At 38.0% G+C, this 20,542-nt stretch overlaps 1 protein-coding gene across 1 annotated transcript in view; it reads right to left on the minus strand.

Annotated features, from left to right (window-relative positions):
- The window catches only part of LOC6034739 (cell growth regulator with RING finger domain protein 1), a 37,948-nt gene that overhangs the window by 2,528 nt on the left and 14,878 nt on the right, over nt 1-20,542 (minus strand). Inside the window, exons 4-7 of the mRNA XM_038266494.1 lie at nt 9,349-9,523; nt 8,867-9,017; nt 5,112-5,219; nt 16-259 (exon numbers count right to left, since the gene is read on the minus strand). Coding sequence (XP_038122422.1) covers nt 16-259; nt 5,112-5,219; nt 8,867-9,017; nt 9,349-9,523 — 678 coding nt within the window. The remainder of the gene's footprint in view (nt 1-15; nt 260-5,111; nt 5,220-8,866; nt 9,018-9,348; nt 9,524-20,542) is intronic.

A 20,542-nucleotide genomic window follows, 5' to 3' on the forward strand; every position in this document is an offset into this window, starting at 1 on the left:
TTTACAAAAACTCACCGAAGCAAACCGCGCAGATGCAGGTGTGTCGGCAGGGTAACAGCGCCCGCGAAAGAGGAAAGTAGTGGCAAACGACGCACAGCTGCTCGATGCCGGGACAGTCCTGAAGCACCGAGTCCGTGCACAAAAGTGGCCCAGTGCTGTCCGCACAAGCAACGGGCTCCGCCAGGGACAGCGATCCGGAGATCTGCGCGGAACCACCATCATCGGACGACGACGGATCTCCGGTGGCTAGGTACAGTTGCTGGAAAATGTAAGGGATTTATATAAGACGCGCTGAATTTTTCATTTAAATGGGAGGGTGTTCAAACTTCCCACTTCTGACTGACCTAACGACCAGAACTGTTGTCAAACGAACGGGGTCACTTTTTAGTTTGACACCCCTTTTACACGGAATTCACACACGCTACCAAACGTTTGTTTTGATAATGTGCGTGAGCGCCCTGTAAAAAGTGACAGTTCGTCACTTTTTAGTTTAACTTTGACCAACAAACGGGGTACAAACTAAAAAAGTGTCAAACGAAAAAGTGACCAACCGCCGGGGGTTTAGTGTACCGTCTTCAGGGGTGACATTGGGTCTGAGGGTGATATTGGGTCTTACAAATTTCAGCATTTTTGTATGACCCAATGATGACGGTATATCTACACCTACAACCTTACCAATTTCCAACTTTTTCATACGATTTTTTGAGTTCAGGTACTGCAACCATAAAAATGGTTGTATGGGTTGAACTGAAAAACTCGTATGAACTCAGAAAATCATGATTTTTGGTTAGGGTGTAGAGTTTTTTTAATAAGGTCCTATAAGCTATTTTGTTTCATATGTTTATAGGACCTTTTGAAAAAACTCTAGATATGTTTTGCACACCGAGTTTAAATCAATCGCGCACAACTCTTTAATATTTTTCACCCAGGATTTGTTCAAATTGGTAAACTTATGGCTTTTTCATCTTATAAAATAACAATATAAAATAAGTCAAAATAACTTATATAATAAAACTTTGGGTACTATTTTAGCAATTGAAACGGTTTCAATTATTAATTTAGAATCCTTTTTTTGAAACCATTGAAGAAACTATTTTAAGAAATAAAACTTCATAAATTAAAGCTTACACTTTCCCAAATACACATCATACCGTCAGTGGGGGTGACATTGGGTCAAAGTATTTTTTTACGGTTTTTTTAAATTTCGCAGGTACTTCTCAATGAAACTAAATTCTGTTGTGCAAGGGACATCTTGAGATAACTTTTCTGAAAAAATCTCGTTCCTAGAACAAATCCTGTCATTTTAGCAGCTGTCTAAAGTTGAGGTATGTTTTTGGCCAAAAATGACCGCTCGAAAAATCAATTTTTGATTTTTTTTTGTTGGAATTGATTGATTTAGTTTCATTTGACCCAATGTCACCCCCTCAAAGTGGTGAGATTGGGCCAATTTTCAAACGATTGCCATTTAAGGTAGAGTCCATCAAATTACACCATATTTTGGGAAAATGTTAGTAAACTATCTAAGAACAATTCCACGATAACAGATTTTCGATGTTATTCAAATTGTTTTTGTTATTAAGAAACTACGAGAGGTGTATCGTTTTTTGACCCATAGTCACCCCCACTGACGGTACTTTAAAAGCTTGAACAAAAACAGCTTATGGCGTTTTCATCTTATAAATTATCAATATACAACAAGTCAAGTTAATAAAACTTAAAATAAAAAAAAAACTTTTGAATTCCATTTTTCAATTAAAACGGTTTCAATTATTAATTTACCATCCTTTTTTTCAAATCATTGGAGAAACTATTTTACCAAATAAAACTTCATAATATCAAGGATCACACATTTTAAAATAAACTTCATATGGCGAGATGGACCAACCGCGGTCTTAGCCTGTCAGCCCAAAGAAAAAAAATAAACTTCATACTTTGAAAACTTAAACAAAAACAGCATGTTTATAATTTGATTTAGAGATACTTTAAAATCAACAGAGTGCTCTGCAAATGTTTTAAAATTTCAACAAGAGATCTAAAAAAAAAATATGAAATAAAAATAAAAATTTCTTGATTTGATCACAATTTATTTATTTTAAGTAATCAAACTAAATTTTAATCTTGATCCACCTTTCGTCTGCGTAGGTTTATTTAAAATCGATGTTTGTTCACAAAAAATGTGTAAAACTCTTCATGAAATCTACTCCATTTATCAAAACATAGAAGTATGTAAATGAATGACCAATTGAATGTAATGTTTAATTGGGACTAAGGGGTTACATACATGTAGAAAATCTCATAATTTTATAATGCAGAAATTTATAAAATCCACTTAAAAGATGTTTTTCAATCACTCCTGAAAGTTTCATAAAGAAATTTCATGATTTAACTGAGTAAGAAACGATTTAAGCTTACTTTGCCATGCGTAAAGCGAAAACTATCAAACTTTGTGAGCGTTTTTCTCCGAACACCACGTTGATTTACGAGTGCCACGATATCTCGAGATGGGATCGATGGGATGGACCAAATTGGCTGACATTTCGGGTGAAGACTTTCAAGACATATCCCGTGTGCATGACGAAGCTCGATTTTGAAATTTTTCATTTTCAAAAAATACAAAAATCAAAAACTGGTGATTTTTTATATGAAAAACATAAAAATATTTTAATCTTTTTCAAAAATAAACTTTTTGAAAATCAGCCTTCACAGTAAAAAAAATCTGTGTAAAATCGCATGCAAAAGCATGCACATCACCTTTGTGAGCAAAAGCATGTAATATTGAAGCAAAAAAGTGTACATAAAAAGCATGTACAAAAGAAAAATAAATAAATTTTGTACACCCCAAAAATAACATCAACCTGTTGAGAGTTATATCCAGATTACCAAGTCCGCGCCCCAACCACCTCGGCTATCTCGCCGCTGTGAAGTTAACTGGATCAACACCGATGTAGATGTATGTTCCCCATACATCGTATGCAGCTAATTCAGTATACGACGTACGGAAAACCTACTGGTACATCGGCATTGGACACATCATTTACAACACGGTGAGATAGCCGAGACGGTTGGGGCGCGGACTTGGTAATCGGGATATGACTCTCAACAGATTGATGATATTTTTGGGGTGTGCAACATTAATTTATTTTTCTTTTGTACATGCTTATTATGTACACGTTTTCGCATACAATATTACATGCTATTGCTCACAAAGGTGATGTGCATGCTTTTGCATACGATTTTACCATCGGATTTTTTGCTGTGTTCGTCATGCACACGGGACTGGTTTAACGAGGCTTCACCAAAATTTTAAGCCGATTTGGTCAAAGCGTTGTTGAGATACCGTTGCACCCGTTTTTTGAAACTACTAACTTCAAATAGCTATATCTCGGCAATAAGTAAAAGTAAGTCTTTCCCTGTTCCTGAGGGGAACATTTGTGAAGAGTACAGATTGACTTGACAATCTGTAGTGAAGAGTTGCGGGGCCGGCATTTACAAAGCGGATTCAGTTACAGTTTTGACGTAGACTTACGTCTTTGTCGAAGGTACTGGGGAGCCATTCTAAAAAACCTGGGCCGAAGGCCCTGGAATATTACGTCATCCGTCAATCGCTGTTATCTTCCTTCCCTCAAATCGAATTGGCACGTTTTTGATTCCATTCGATTCGAAAATTATTCAGCAATTTGCTATTAAATTTTCAATGTTGGCAAAATAGTTTTACTATTGTAACAACTCAATGTTTTAAAATGTTTTCAAAATGCAGAGATTTTGCAAGCAAAATGAGCGCTTCCCACTCACGGACGGGAATGTCAAGTACCTATTTTGAGGGGAAAATCACACAAGCAGCGCGAACGGTGTCGGTCGCGAAAAAGGAGGGGAAATAGAGAGCCGACACCATATATAAGAACGCGCGCAAGAGCCCATTCTATCATTCACGTCTCAGACGTCGGACCGGCAGCAGCAGCAGGAAAGCTCAGCCCAGAGCAGCAGCAGCAGGAGAGAGACCAGAGCAGCAGCAGCAGCAGAGAGGGACCAGAACTGCAAAAGAAGCGCGCATCGCCTTCTCGTCGTCACCGTCAGCCAGTTGCCTCTCGATGGCCGGACAGTTTGGATCTTTCGTGGTAGGGGGTGAGGATTTCCCAACTCTTCGAAGTTGCCTCACTACCCGTCCCTCGTCCCACCCGGGACGAGGCACGCGCCTGCTGCCGTCTCACCGAACAGTTGCCTCTCGTGGGTCAAGCCGTGGTTGTGAAACTATCAGGAAGGGGGTGAAGACTTCCCAACTCTTCGGAGTTGCCTCACTCCCCGTCTCTCGTCCCACCCGTGATGAGTCGGTGAAATGCCTTTCAGGAACTAGTGTTGGTCTTCGGGGGTGACGGATTGCACAGCTTTCTGAACCCCTCTCTCTCCACCACATTTTGCTACCAAACTTTCATTCGGTTCGCGCAAAAAAACGTTTTTCGTTCTTCTCTCCTCCATTCGATGTTTCCATTGTTTATATAAGGCTTTCTAGTCAAAGATTTACCAAAACAATCCAACTACTTTGACTTTTTAATCAATTTAATGTTAACATGTTAAGGTTGATGTTAACATTCCATAGGTTGTCTCCCTAAGGTTTCATGATAAGGTCCAGTTTGTGACGATACACTACCTTCCCTTTACTAAGCAATCGAATCCAGAGCCGGGATTTGAACCCCGATCTACCGCTTACGAGGCGGAAGCGTTACCACTAGGCTACGTTGCTCGGTCTATCTCGGCAATGATATAACCAAATGTCTTCAAATTTGTTTTGTTATTGGATGAAAATGTATATTTAAATGCCTTGAAAACAAATTAAAAAAAAGTTTAAGTGTGTGCTCATAACAACCTCTGACATTTTTGGCGATTTACATGTATGTAACGCCTTAAAACGTGGTCAGTACTTGAATCTGCAACGATTAAAACGGTGCTCAAAGTCAAACCGACCAATTCTGCGGTGCGGTCACGCTCCCTGGTTCTGTAATTTATATTAAATAGATTCACCTCTTCTAGGGACAGCATGAAACAGGGTCCAAACCGGTTTATTGACAGTAGTTTAGTACAACCAGCATAAGAACGAACAAGGTATAAGGTCTTACCTTCAAACATGATAATTGTCCGCTCGCTTGCTTTAGATACTGCGCCAGTATGGACGTTGGCAGTGGGCAGACCGGATCTCTGAGATGCACTACATTCACAAGAATAACCTAGATCGAGGGAGCAAAAAAGAGAGTCGATTAGAAAAAAAAAAACAGAACGTAATGTTTGAAAATAAAGAAAACGTGACAACCTTGGGAACATTCTTGGCTTTGATCTTTAGGCCGGTTATGGAAAGTATGTTAAATTATAGGCTGAAAGTTGAGATTTATTTGATATGCAACAATTTCAAACACTCTTGGTACCGAGTCTTGAAACCGATTCAAAGGTTTCGAAAGTAAAGCATGCTTGATGCTTGGTACACAAAAGCATAAAATAACTAAGATTGGATTCGAAGGTTTTTTTTCGATATTTTTTGTATTGCAATTTCATGTAATCCATTTTCTACATTTTCTATGAATTAAAAAACATTTAGCTGGTTTTGCCCTGTGTTTATTTTGTTATAGCAGCTTATAGAAATGTTTGATAAGCTCCACGAAAGAGAAATTTTAATCACAGAGTTAGAAATTAGAAATCGGACTGCTTAAACGAGTCTGTATTTCTTATATGAACTTGGCACTGGCAGCAATGCTGCGAGCAAGTGTTGAAAAGTGATATAACCTGTTCCTAACTGGCAACGGCGAGTTGATCTAAATAAGTTGTTGTACGCGATTGCAGATCACTTTCGTTGCTAGAGTTCACTAACATCTTCCCTCTCGCTCAATCTCACATCGCAAAAACGTTTTTTTCTTAGAGCTAATTAGATCACATTACGGCGACACTTAATTGCATCCAGTTATGTTTATGCTGAAAAGACACTCAAATGAGAGCATTGCCTAAATAAATTTAGATTTTTTAAATGTTAACTCACAGACAAACAGACATGAAAGTTAGAACAAATTTCTGTTCAAAAAGTGGGACCAGTTTGAATTTGAATTTTGTTAGCTCACTAACGCCATCTATCTACAATTCCTAGAATCTCTCTCCCAAATGACAGCAGGACATGCATATGTATGTATGAGTATGTGATGACAGATAACCAAAAGCACGCATCAAAGGCAATCACAACAAAACATTGAAAATGCACGTCGAAAGAAAAAAATGTTCACTTTCGGTACAAGAAAGGAGGCGTTCCGTTTCAACGGAACTTCTCCATGTCGTCGTTCCGAAACCCACCGGAAAATCGCGCTTGCAAAGCCTGTTTATTCCTCTTCGTCTACTGGCCAAGTTAAGTCCCACAATAAAGTCGCGTGTCCTGCCGCGGACAACACGGTCGCCTTAACATCTTCTCTTACCAGTTGTAAAGAAAACGTAGAAAAATTGGACTTTTATCGGTCCCTAGCGATGGGTCATAGTAGGTAGGTGGTGGAAGAACCTCCACTTTCTGTCGGTTGGTAGAATGGCCAACGCATTCTAGTGTTTATTTGACACGGTCCCGAATACAAGAACAAGCTGGCCTGCTCAGCGATATGAGGAATTTCCGTCGAAGCGGAACGCTTTTCGCAAAGCGTTGGTCGTTCTACCATCGATCGACGTGTGGGATCTTCCAACACGTAAACACGAATGTGGCAACAAACGTGCCGAAGAGAATGAAGCTGCTGTGAAGTAGGTGGCAAGTTTCCCCTTTGCTATTGAAGAAACTTCACCGACGGAATCATCTGCCTGGCTAACAAGCACTCCGAATAAACAAGCGCAGCTTAATCCACCGGAGCAACAGGTTCTGAAAGCATCGAGTGCATATGGTTTCCGCAATGATCCATCCGACGGGAAACCTAAGAAAAACGACTTCAAGCCAACAATGTCCGAAAAATAAGTCTAATAACTCCACGTGTTGCCGGCAACCAAAACAAAATAAAAATAAAAGCTCAAAGCTGTCATATAAAAGAACTGTCGCTGAGCACAAGGGCGCCTCTGGCGGTGAAACCGAAAGGTAATCACCATGCTTTCAGATTTTTCAAAAATGACCGTTACATTTTTGGGACAAGTTAGTGAACTCGACTTTCATGTCTGTTTGTCTGTGGTTAACTGTTTAATATGTTAAAGAGGGTTACAAAATATGATAGCGAATTCCATTTTTTCTGAATAATCCTAATATCAATCTTGACAAATACTGTAATCGAAGGAACTACTTGATAAAAAACCCCTACTTTAATATAAATTTAGGAAGATTTACATAATCATTGTTGTATGGGCAGTAGAATCGAGCTATATAGGAACATTTTTAACCGAGTATTTCGAAGTGTCTGTCTTGAACGCTATGTAACTTTTGTTAGAAGCAATTTAGCATCATGCTGTCTTCGAGAGAGTTAAGTCTTACTTTTACGGAGTTAGTTTCGTGAAAAAAATTATTAAGTTTAGTTAGTACCGTAATCTGGGGTGAATCGGGACTACAGTCTGAATAGGGACAGCAGTTTTTAGAGCACTTAAAGCCTTTAAATTTGGAAATGGATGTACACATATTGTTGGCCAGAGTCTGTTCTAACCGAAACCCACCAGAAAAATCAAAATATTGTGCTCTAACATGGTTAAAAGCTTAAACATGCTAAATATGCAGAAAAATGCATTTTAGATAGTTTTCAGTTCATTAGACTTCTATTTTATTGGATTTTTTTTATTTTTTTGAAAAAAATATATGTTTTGCGCACTGATTTTTCGGACCAATTTTGAAGGGAAGACATAATCTTTGAAAAATATTTGTAACGGCCTAACTATTAGTTTACCCAATTGTAAAGGTGTTTGACTTTTCGATAAAAACTACATATTACGAAATGTGTCAGATGTCGTAATAAACAACACCAAAAAACACAGCTTCCAACCTTCAGTACTTTTCGTGTGCCAATTTCATGCAGCAAAAAAAATTAGATAATACTCGCCGTCGTCGTCGTCTCCTGCCGAGGGTGCTTGAATTATACGGAAGACAGGGCAAAAAAAGGAATCCCCATCATCAACGGCAGCGCCAATGAATGAGGGTTGCCGGATGACTCTCCTGCTTTGTCAGACGTGCGCGTACGAGGAGCTGGCTATTACTTAATCTCGTACGTTCAGTTTACCTGGGTCAACGAAAGCGAGAGTAATTTCCATCGTACACAAAGTGTTTTTTTTGCGCGCGTTTATGTACCTACATCAACGCAGAAGAAACATTTTGCCGGGTTAGGCAACGACGACCACGTACGTTGGCTTACCACAAGAATGAAAGTGGTGAATGGTGAAAGTGGTCTTGACAAACTTAACGAGATTGGTAGGGTTATGAGTTTTTTTGTAAGGTTTTGTCAATTATTATTGTATAATATATATTAAGTTGGATTTGGAAATTATGCAATTATCAATTGATTCAGGGCTTTGAACACTCGTCTGTACAATAAAAATTAATGAGTGCCAAATATGGTGTACATTTGTTGAGGAAAGTTCAATCTCATAACCTTATAGGGAAACACGGAAACTCTTCAATGTATTAATGAACATTTCACCATTATTGGGATAAACCGGAGAAAAGGTATTGGACACGGCTTCCGTCATTGCCACTTGAAAGTCCAAGTTAGTGTGTCAAGTAGACGGTTATATCACTGTCTGTTGCAATGTATTTACTTTTATGAAAGTGTTTGAGCTTACTTTCAGAGCCGATTTTGGGAAAATTTAGTTATTGGTTTTACAACCAACCAACCAACCAACCTTTTTCTTGTAACTGACGCTAACTCAATAGAACAGTAAACAAACGTACCGTTTCATCTGGGTGCAATAACTCGTCGGTTTCAGTTTCGCGAATCATAAACACCACCAGCGGATAGGCAAGTCGCGGTGGGGCACCTAGCAGAAGGGGTGGCTTTGGCGACTTTAATGCTACCACCGTTTCGCTGTGAGGTTGTTGACATCTGCAAGTAAAATAGAGTTTATGAGAAAGCGCAAAAGACGCTTGAGCTGGAAACGTTAAGATTTAAGCAGAGTTTGCTCATGACATAAGAAAATAAGTAAAAGAGGCTAAAGAACAAATAAAAAGTCAGGGTTGACTTTAAACTAACTTTTTTGAATTTGAGAGCTGAATCAAAAACATCAGAAATAATAAATTAAAGCATAAGAAAATCCCAGTAGATTGATAGAATTCTAACTAAATTAAACTTCACCTCTACAGGGTAAAGATCCAATTGAGAAAAAAAAATAAACAATTAAGCTCTGATAGTTTTCCCGTATAGTACTAAACCTAACCTCACATTTGTAGCGAGCTGTTGGCAGTGCGCCGAGTCCACTATCACCGAAAGTCGTGTTTGTTCCCGCAGTTCACTCCAGGTTCGCCACAAGGACATATGAAGTTCACGTATCGAAACGGCCCAAAATGCGGCCATCTGGTACTTAACCTGGCTGGAAACAGCTAACCGAACCTCTGTAAAGAAACAAAACAGAAAACGAAGTGCATTTGATGTTCTTAAGACTATACAAATCTAAATATCATTTCGAGTCAGCTAAAAAAAAATATCACATTGATTGCGGAACTTTTGTTTAAATATCTGGCCACCGGATATTTGTGAACCCAATCCGGATGAACCCATGAACATAGTTTATACAAACAGGCTATTCTTACGAATAAAACAATAAATCACAAACATACATTTCATGGAAATTTTCGTAAAAATGGTTTCGGTTGTGGTATCTATTAGCGTTTAGGGGACAAGATCGCCAAATGTATTGAGCCAGTCCGATGAAAGCTTGCTGGAAAGTCTTAGGGTTAGAAGACCCTCCAACAAGGGGCTGGAAACTCTAATATTACTTAGGAATACTTAGTATACTAACGATATTCCAGTATACTTGTTAGTATACTAACCGAAAAGCAATAAACTGTTAGTATATTATGATACTCTCAGTATATTGGTAAGTATACTGGCGGTATGTAAAGGAAATAATAAGTATACTAACATATATTTTGATATACTGGTTAGCATAATAATTATAGCCCTAAGAGTTTCCAACCCCTTGCCCTCCAAGCACTTTTTTATCAATAACAATAATTGCAGTACATCCGAAAACACCCGAAAACACCAGATCGCAGAATTTTCTCACTGTAGATGAGGCTTCAAATCTGGAGCAACATTTGAAAGGGGCGGTACGACATTGCTCTTACAGCCTTTCATTACACGCGTTTAAATGGGACAAAAGGCCGTAAGAGCAATGTCGTACCGCCCCTTTCAAATGTTGCTCCAGATATAATTAAAATATATAATATATCCGGGATCGTGGTGTAGGGATAAGCGTGGTTGCCTCTCACCCAGTCGGTTTGGGTTCGATCCCAGACACGGACCCGGTGGCATTTTTCGAGACGAGATTTGTCTGACCACGCCTTCCGTCGGATGAGTAAGTAGGGGGAGAGGGGGTAATATGCACCCCCTAAGGGAAAACTGTGATTTCTCAACTATTTCTATGAAAGCATTTCTATGAAAGAATTTTGTTCAATGTTCCAACACAACTAATATTCTTCGTCATCCATGTGAAAAAAGTCTTTAAAAACCTCAAAATTGATCTAAAATATCAAATTTCTAAAAACATTTTTGATTCATTTAAAATAACCATGCGGGGCAATATGCACCCCAATTTTGGGGCAAAATGCACTACAGCAACGGGGCAAAATGCACCACAACAACGGAGAAAAATGCACCGGGTTAAAGCAGTTTTCACTAGTCACCACTAGATGACACCGCTGTTTTTACAAAGGAGCATCACAGCGGTGCATTTTGCCCCGATAACGCTTTTTGCAGAAAATTTAATTAAAAATACATTTTTTAAATGTTTTTGGACTCATCTATCACATGAATGATGAAGATTGTAGCAAAAAGTTTTGAAATCAACACTTACAATATCAATAAATGCTTTTTATATTGTCCAAAAATCACATTGAAAGTTCAATGAAAATTAGATGAAAACACAACATTTTAATGTTTTGCAAATAACTTAAGCTGTTTTTATACTACGATGCTCAAATTTTTCCAGCATTTGCACTATAAACGTGAATATATTCCTTCGTGGTTCTCGCATTCGTGAATTTAATTCACGATTAGGATAATTGATTTTTTTCCGTGTAGACCAACTGTAAGGCAAGGGTCTTATAAAGGACGTCAAATAACATCACCATACCGAAAACAACGTTTGAATTCATTGTATTTTTCAAATTATGACCAAACATGTAATTTTACTGACAAAACCACGCAAATGTTGTTTATTTCAGGGTCTTAAATAAGCTTTCTGGAAAGTAGGATTGTTTGAAAAAGTTTGTTCAATGCTTATAATGTCACTAGATGTTACTACCAAGGTAAACAAACAACAACGGAACCCTCAAATCATTTAGAGCAGCAATTCTCAACCTTCTTCTAGGCCGGTACCCCCTGCCATGTGAATCAAGTAGGCTCGGTATCCCCGTTGAGAATCGCTGATTTAGAGAATCCACTTGGGGGCTGAATGAACGAAATTTGATCTAAATTGATTATTTCACTCCTGGTACCTATCGGTATTAGACGCAATAACTTGTTTTCTAAGGTGGCCCATTCTTTTTTTTAAACTTCATCATCCCGGTACGAGAATCGAACTCATGACCTCTGGATTGGAAATCCAGCACGCCACTAGTCGAAACCCATCCCCTACTGGTCAGTATTCCCAGTGAGTAGAATTACTCTTTTAAGGGATCTGACTTTGCCAAGCCAGACAGGAATCGAACCCATCACCTTCCGCTTACAAAGCGAAACCCGTAACCCTACGGCCACGGAAGCTCAGCATTCTGCCCTTACTCTGGAAAAGTAGTCGAAAAACACATTTTTTTTAAATTCCATCAAAAATACTTTTAAGCTAAAAAAATTCATCAACCAAGTACCGGTTCTGTGCCTTAAGAGCGAGTTTTTCACCAATGTGTAACAGGTCGTATCTAGGTGCTCCGATTTGGATGAAACTTTCAGCGTTTGTTTGTCTATACATTAGCTGAACTCATGCCAAATATGAGCCCTCTACGACAAAGGGAAGTGGGGTAAAACGGGCTTTGAAGTTTGAGGTCGAAAAAAACCTAAAAAATCTTAAAATTGCTCGCATTTCCGTAAAACTTCATCAATTCCAACTCTCTTAGATGCATTCGAAAGGTCTTTTAAAGCACTTCAAAACATCCAGGATTGGTTTGACTTTTTCTCTTAGCTTTTGCAAATTACTGTCAAAAATTGATTTTTTTTAAACCTTAATATCTTTTTGCAACAGCCTCCAACGCCCATACTCCTCATAGGTCGAAAGATAGGTAATTACATGGACTATAAGCCACAGTGTTAACTTTTTGGCCAATCGCAGTTTTTCTCATAGTTTTTCGATTTTTCTACAACATTCATTTTACAACGTTAGTTTTTGCCCTGTAGGCCGCCATAGCGGCACTTTTTGGTCTCAATTTTGTCATATTCGGAATCCTCGGACAATTTCACGTAAGTTAGAAGTATTGGAGTTGTAAATTTGATTGGAAAAGTTGCCATTTAGAATGAATTAAAATATTTTTTAACAATTTGTTGGATTAGGGGCAAAACAGGGTTTCGCCTACTTGATACAGCATTTGACGTATTGATCACAGGGTAAATAAGATCTATTTCTTTTTTCAAAAATGTTTTATTTAATTATTTTTTAAATCAAAATTACAACTCCAATACTTCTAACTTACGTGAAATTGTCCGAGGATTCCGAATATGACAAAATTGAGATCAAAAAGTGCCGCTATGGGGGCCTACAGGGCAAAAACTAACGTTGTAAAATGTATGTTGCAGAAAAATCGAAAAACTATGAGAAAAACTGCGATTGGCCAAAAAGTTAACACCGTAGGCTTATAGTCCATGTAATTACCTATCTTTCGACCTATGGGAGTATGGGTGTTGGAGGCTGTTGCAAAAAGATATTAAGGTTTTAAAAAATCATTTTTTGACAGTAATTTGCAAAAGCTAAGAGAAAAAGTCGAACCAATCCTGGATGTCTATGGCACATTTTGAAGTGCTTCAAAAGACCTTTCGAAAGCATCTAAGAGAGTTGGAATTGATGAAGTTTTAAGAAAATGCGAGCAATTTTAAGATTTTTTAGAGTTTTTCGACCTCAAACTTCAAAGCCCGTTTTACCCCACTTTCCTTTGTCGTAGAGGGCTCATATTTGGCATGAGTTCATCTCATGTATAGACAAACAAACGCTGAAAGTTTCATCCAAATCGGAGCACCTCGATACGACCTCTAGAACAAACCGAGCAATATTTACAAATACTGCCTCTTAATGGATACGGCTTCTGCCTCGAAGGCAGAAGGTTCAGGGATCAAATCCCGGTCGGCTTCCTTGAAATTTGGAATCATTAATTGAACTTTGAATATGAACAAAAAAAAACCTTAAGGAATCAGGTGGGATTCGAACTCACACCTTGGGATTGATGGTCTGGGACGCTAATCAGTCGGCCATCATGGAGTTAAAGCTCTTCAACGTACACAGAAAAAAATATTTCTGTAAATTTACATTACTTTGTTTACATATTTACCATGTACCAAAAGGTATCATGATAAATGATGTATATTTACATTAGGTTCATTGGAAATTTACATTAGTTTTGAAAATTTACATTAGTTTTGGAATTTAAATTAGTTTTGAAATTTACATTAGTTCAAATCAATTAATTCTGATTGGCCAATGGGAATGAGAAGCTTGACTTGGATTGCAGTAGGAAAAAGGTGTGGCCTACACAGAAAAAAATATGTAAAGGAGAATGGGCAAATTTGCATGGGAGCTGGTCCAAGGATGTACACGAACGGGACCAACTTTTTTCGAAAGATCTCGCCGAGACATGAAAAAAAGTCTTCCGGACCAACTCTCTAAACCCCGGGGTTCAAAAGTTACATGTTGTTGAAGTTTGAGCATTTTGGGTAAAAATGTACAAAAAATCGTATTTTTGCTAATTCTAAAATCATTTATTAAATCTCCATTTTATTATGGATTTTGCTCATCTTGACTTCATTCGACGCGTATCAGCAATAACTATGAGTTCTTATATGTCTTAGCATGATTGAAACATGATTTCTCTTGTTTTTATCCGTTTGAACCAGTTTGTGCAAGAGGCATCCCATAGAAAAAAGTCGAAACTTCATGGTATTGAAACCGGATCCGACCCAGACTGCTTCAGTGAGTATGGAAGGCTTCAGTGCAATGTTGTAATAACTTATTGGGATGGTCTGAGTCATCCGAGAACTCCTTGGAGTTAAGACCGGCGAGTCTACCGCCGTAACAAGCAAGATGTCGGCGGTTTTTGACCACTGATCATACCCGCATGGCTTCAGTGAGTATGGTAGACTACTATGCTGATGTGTTGGAGTGTCATGGGTTCTCCTAGGACTCCCTGGAGTTAAGATCTGTGGGTCTACTACCGTAACAAGCAAAATGTCGACCGGTTTTGACAACGGAACATACCCGCATAGCTTCAGTGGGTGTGGTAGACTACTTTGCTAATATGTTAGGATGTCCTGGGTCATCCAAGGACTCCCTGGAGTTATGATATGTGGAGCTACAGCCGTAACAAGCAAGAGGTCGACGGTTTTGACCCCGGAACATACCCGCATAGCTTCAGTCAGTATGGTAGACTGCTTTGTTAATGTGTTAAGATGTCTTTGGTCATCCTAGGACTCCCTGGAGTTAAGATATTTGGGTCACTGTAACAAGAAAAAGGTCGGCGATTTTTAACCGCGCATCATAACCGCAAAGATTCAGTGAGTATGGCAGACTGTATTGCTGTTATGTTGGGATGTTCTAGACCAGTCCAGGGAGTCCTTGTAACAGCCGTAGACCTACAGATCATAACTCCAGGGAGTCCTAGGATGACCAAAGACATCCCAACACATTAACAAAGCAGTCTACCATACTGACTGAAGCTATGCGTGTATGTTCCGGGGTCAAAAACCGTCGACCTCTTGCTTGTTAAGGCTGTAGCTCCACAGATCATAACTCCAGGGAGTCCTTGGATGACCCAGGGCATCCTAACACATTAGCAAAGTAGTCTACCACACTCACTGAAGCTATGCGGGTATGATCAGTGGTCAAAAACCGCCGACATCTTGTTTGTTACGGCGGTAGACTCACCGGTCTTAACTCCAAGGAGTTCTCGGATGACTCAGACCATCCCAATAAATGTTGTAACAACACATTGCACTGAAGCCTTTTATACTTAATGAAGCAGTTTGGGTCGGATCCGTTTTCAAAACCTTGATGTTTCGACTTGTTTCTATGGAATGCCTCTTGCACAAACGGCTCAAACGGATAAAAACAAGTGAAATCATATTTCAATCATGCTAAGATATATCAGAATTCATAGTTTTTGCTGATACGCGTCGAATGAAGTCAAGAAAATCGAAATCCATAATGAAACAGAGATTTTATGAATGATTTTAGAAATAGCAAAAATCCGATTTTTTGTATATTTTTACTCAAAATGCTCAAACTTCAACAGCATGTAACTTTTGAACCCCGGGGTTTAGAGAGTTGGTCCAGAAGACTTTTTTTCATGTCTCGGCGAGATCTTTCGAAAAAAGCTGGTCCCGTTCGTGTACATCCTTGGACCACATTCGCCCATTCTCCTTTACACAGCACGTAATTACTGTTTCTTATGTAAACTCACTCAATGTAATGTTGAAATATGATGTAGAGAGTTAAAAGTCATGGAAATTACTCCAATGTAAATCTAAATCTAATGTAAATCATGAATCTAATAGAAACATTGAGCATGGAAATATTTATATTTTTGCCAAACGTTGACTTCAAAACTACCCGAACTAAAAATAGTTATATTTGGTTCTCTTTCTATCGCTCTCATATTTCGCTGGCACACTGCCTGAGCCTCTACCTGAACAAGTTGATGCTTTAGCCGCTCGTTTATAAAATGCGAAGATGGCTCAGTCGGCAGCGGGTAGTAGCAGTAACACCGAACATCCTACACGTCGTCCGTTCGATTCCAGTCCAGCGTTATTCCACTTGGTCGTCGACGAGAAAGCGTCCCCTACCTGTGAAACAACTTTTTAAAATCCGAATTTCCTTTCAATCATTTTAAAATAGAACATAGGCCACACCCTACTGCACTCCAAGTCGAGCTTCTCATTCCCATTGGCCTACCAGAATTAGTTGATTTGAACTAATGTAAATTCCAAAAGTAATGTAAATTCCAAAACTAATGTAAATTTTCAAAACTAATGTAAATTTCCAATGAATCTAATGTAAATTTCCAATGAATCTAATGTAAATTTCCAATGAACCTAATGTAAATATACATCATTTATCATGATACCTTTTGGTACATGATAAATAATGTAAATTTACAGGAATATTTTTTTCTGTGTACACTCAACTACTGGTGGTTGGTCACTTTTTCGTTTGACACTTTTTCGTTTGTACCCAGTTGGTTTGACAAAGTCAATCTAAAAAATGACGAACTGTCACTTTTTACACGGCGCTCACTTACACTATCAAAACAAACGTTTGGTAGTGTGTGTGAACTCCGTGTAAATGGGGTGTCAAACTAAAAAGTGACCCCGTTCGTTTGACAACAGTTGGTGTCAAACCATCCGGGTTTGAGTGTATGAGCTTGCTGCAAAAACTGTTATAAAATGTAACATTTTCTGTAGGGACCATCCATAAGCCACATGGACTCTTTTTTAGAAATCTCGAATCCCCCCCCCCCTCCTCGTGGACAATTGTTCATATAATTTTTTTTATATGGATCGTGGACAATCGCCATACCGACCCCCCCCCCCTTAAGTGTCCACGTGGTTTATGGATGGTCCCGTAGCAAATCCACTGTTGCAGCTTTATATTTCCGACATATCAAACATCATGAAATTGAAAGATATGTCAATCTACGGTCATGCCGTTGTTCGCTGACCCATCCTGGTCAATCTGGAACCGGTTACCGATGGCCCCTTGGGGGTCGTGCATAAACCACGTGGCCTCCTTAGGGGGGGGGGGGGAGGAGGTCCGAAATCCGACCGAAAAAAACCATGAAAAGCCATGGGGGGAGGGGGGGGGTTGACGGCTGACCACGTGGCCTTTCAAAAAAAAATCTTTTCTATAAAAAAAAAACAAAAAAAACGAACGTTAAGTTTACTTATATGCATACATTTTTTGTTACTCTTTTAAACCATACAGTTATCGAGACATTTATTGTGTTTAGAAATATTACTTATATTTCAATGTCACAATATTTTTCAATTAATTATTCAAAGTTAATACTTACTAAAAAAAGCGTATGTCTTGTAGCTAAAAATGTGCTTTCAAATTGTCATTGAAAGTAGATGTAGTCTTCGATATTTCTATTTCCGAACAATTTAAAAATAAATATTGGTGACAATTTATATGAAATTTTCGTAAAAAGGCAACCAGGGATGGAATAATCGCAAAAAAACAATTTCGTTTGCGAACTTTCTTCACCCGCGAAAGAGAGAGGATGCAAATCACGCAAAAGAAAATCGCTCCCGAAAATCTCCAAGAATATCAATCTTAATTTTCAAATGCCGATATCAATTTGTGAAACAAATTTCAATACAAAGCCGGATCAACATAAATAAAACTCCTTAAAAAAATGGAACTGTATTTTCAACTCGCTGGTTCTCGGGCATAACTTAGCCAACCAGGACAATTTTTTTAGTGAATTATTAGGATGTCTAGATGATCCTAAACATTTGCAGAACTCGACTTGATCAAATCTGTAATTTATGCGACTTAGGCATCCGTGCATATTGGGCAATGTCGCAGTGTTAATAATTTGAAGGATATGATTGAAAAAATAACTTATATTTAATTATTTTTTGTATATATTTTGAGATAATATCTAAGCAACCAAAAGTTGGATCAAAAATTTTAAATCGTAGGTAATTTCCTGATCTTTCAGATTTATCAAAACACGTAGTCGATAGCAAATTTAATTTAAAGTAAGAGTAAGACTTAAACAATTCGGACGTCCATGACTAAAAGAATGATTTTTAGCGCGTTGTCTACAACTTTGTCAAAGACACGAAATCGATTTTTTAGATTATTTTCACATAACTTTTATTTGTATAGCCAAGCAACTTTTAACGAGAACTGTCTTTTTTTATTTTTTATTTTTGATTTATTAATCCGTCCGAAAATTTTAAAGTGCCTTCGGTATGCTCAAAGTTTGTCCATTTAAATTTCCATACAAATTTGGCAGCTAATGAAATAAGAAAATTCAAAAATCTTTTGAAGGAATTTTTTGATCGATTTGGTGTCTTCGGCAAAGCTATAGGTGCTAATGGTCCGATTTTCAATGTTAATATGTAAAACATTCGTGGATTTTTCCGATCTTTTCGAAAACAATATTTTGCAAAAAAATTAAATCAGGACTAAAATTTCAAAATGGCGCAATATTGAATGTTTGTCCCTGTCTCTGATTCTTGTATGGAGAAATAAATGACATAACTCGACTTTTTTTTGGATATACTGGATCATTGGAATCAATCATGCTTAGTTAAAAAGAAAAGTTGCTTTAGTTGGGTTTTGTTTATGAATGTTTGGAATAAAATAAATATTAACTAGGAGCTTTTATAATGAGATATTTTCTTCCAAATAAAATAAAAAAAAAATTTCCTGAAACAAAACTTTTTACTTTTGCCTTCCTCACCTTACTGAGGAAAGGCTATAAAATCACTCGGAAAATGAACTTTTTAATTAGACCTCCTAGACCAACCTTCATTTGTACATATCGACTCAGAATCACCAGCTGAGCAAATGTCTGTGTGTTTGGCTGTATGTAGACATGTGTACCAAATCAATGTCACTGGAATATCTCGTCACAGGCTCAACTGATTTTGGCCGGAATGGTTTTAATCGATCCGTCTTAACGCCCCCTAAGTTGCTATTTAAATTCATGCAGTTTTATCATGTATTTAAAAAGTTATGTAAAAAAACTGTTTCATATTAAATTAAAATTATGGTAAAAAGGGTGCTTTTTTCATGAAACTCTCACATGTTATATATTTTTAGAAAGCATATGAGAAGACCTTTTAGGTGGAGTAAGAATTTTCTAGATCTGACCTACCTATCTCAAATTACAACCAGTTTAAAAAATGGTCTGAATTCACATAACCTCAACTGGTCGGGTCTGATCGCCACGAAAAAGCCGTATAGAGGGATGCCATTTTCTTCAAAGTCTGTATAATCTTGACAAAAAGTCTGTAGGTAGTCTATAAATGAGAGGAAGGCACCAACCACCTAAGGGTGGATTAAGTAACGTTTTTTTAAATAATTTTTATTTTATATTTAAAAGCGCATTTTAGTTAAATCATGAATAATGTTTTTATAACAAAGTAGCTTTGATTCATAAAGCATATTTATCCTGGATGCAATTAATTATTCTGCAAATCCATAATTTTAAATGCATATGTTTTACTAAGTTTCTTGTTTTGTTGAGAGATTTTTTTACTGTCTGTACCATTTCAATAAATTGTTATACTTTTATTATTTACCTTAAACTTTGTAACGTTATACTTTTTTCACACTTTTAAGTAAATTTCTGGGGGGATTTTCTCCGAGTACATCGGCAGGATCAAGACCTGCAAGACCCACTTGGACCAATCATTCAGGAACATTCCCCAACATTCGTTTTTATCGTTATGTCGTTTTTTGATCCAAAGTCATCCCCACTGACGGTGTATGATATGTGGATAAACAGTTTGGAAATCTATACTATTTTGTTTTTTTTTAGATTTTTCACCTGGGAGGAAAAAGCCACGTGGTCTTATAGGGGGGGGGGGGGGGTTGGCGTGAAACCACGAAAAACCATGAGGGGGGAGGGGGGGGTAAAAAATTCTTGAAAAAAAGGCCACGTGGTTTATGCACGACCCCTTGGCGACACTTCCGGAATATGAGATAAACCCTATCATCCGCCATATCAAACTTCATGAAATTGAAAGATATGTCAATCTTCGGTCATGCCGTTGTTTGCTGAACCATTGTGGCCTATCTGGAACCGGTTACGGGGGCCCCCTTGGGAACACCTCCGGAATATGATAGAAACCCTATCATCTTACATATCAAACTTCATGAAATTGAAAGATATGTCAATCTAACGTCATGCCGTTGTTCGCTGATCCATTCTGGAACTGGTTCCCTGTGGCCCTTTGGGACACTCCCGGAATATGAGAGAAACCCTATTATCCGACATATCAAACTTCATGAAATTGAAAGATATGTCAATCTACGGTCATGCCGTTGTTAGTTGACCCATTGTGACCAATCTGGAACACCAACCTGATTGTGTGAGTGACTTTGCGTAGCACTCATTCCTTTGTGTGTGAAACGAACGAAAGTAGAATATAAAAATCAGGTTGTTGTGGTGAAGACGATTAAAGTGTTCTGTCAGCTATCA

This window comes from Culex quinquefasciatus, chromosome 1 (genome assembly GCF_015732765.1).
Source record: "Culex quinquefasciatus strain JHB chromosome 1, VPISU_Cqui_1.0_pri_paternal, whole genome shotgun sequence".
NCBI classification, from domain to species: Eukaryota; Metazoa; Arthropoda; class Insecta; order Diptera; family Culicidae; genus Culex; species Culex quinquefasciatus.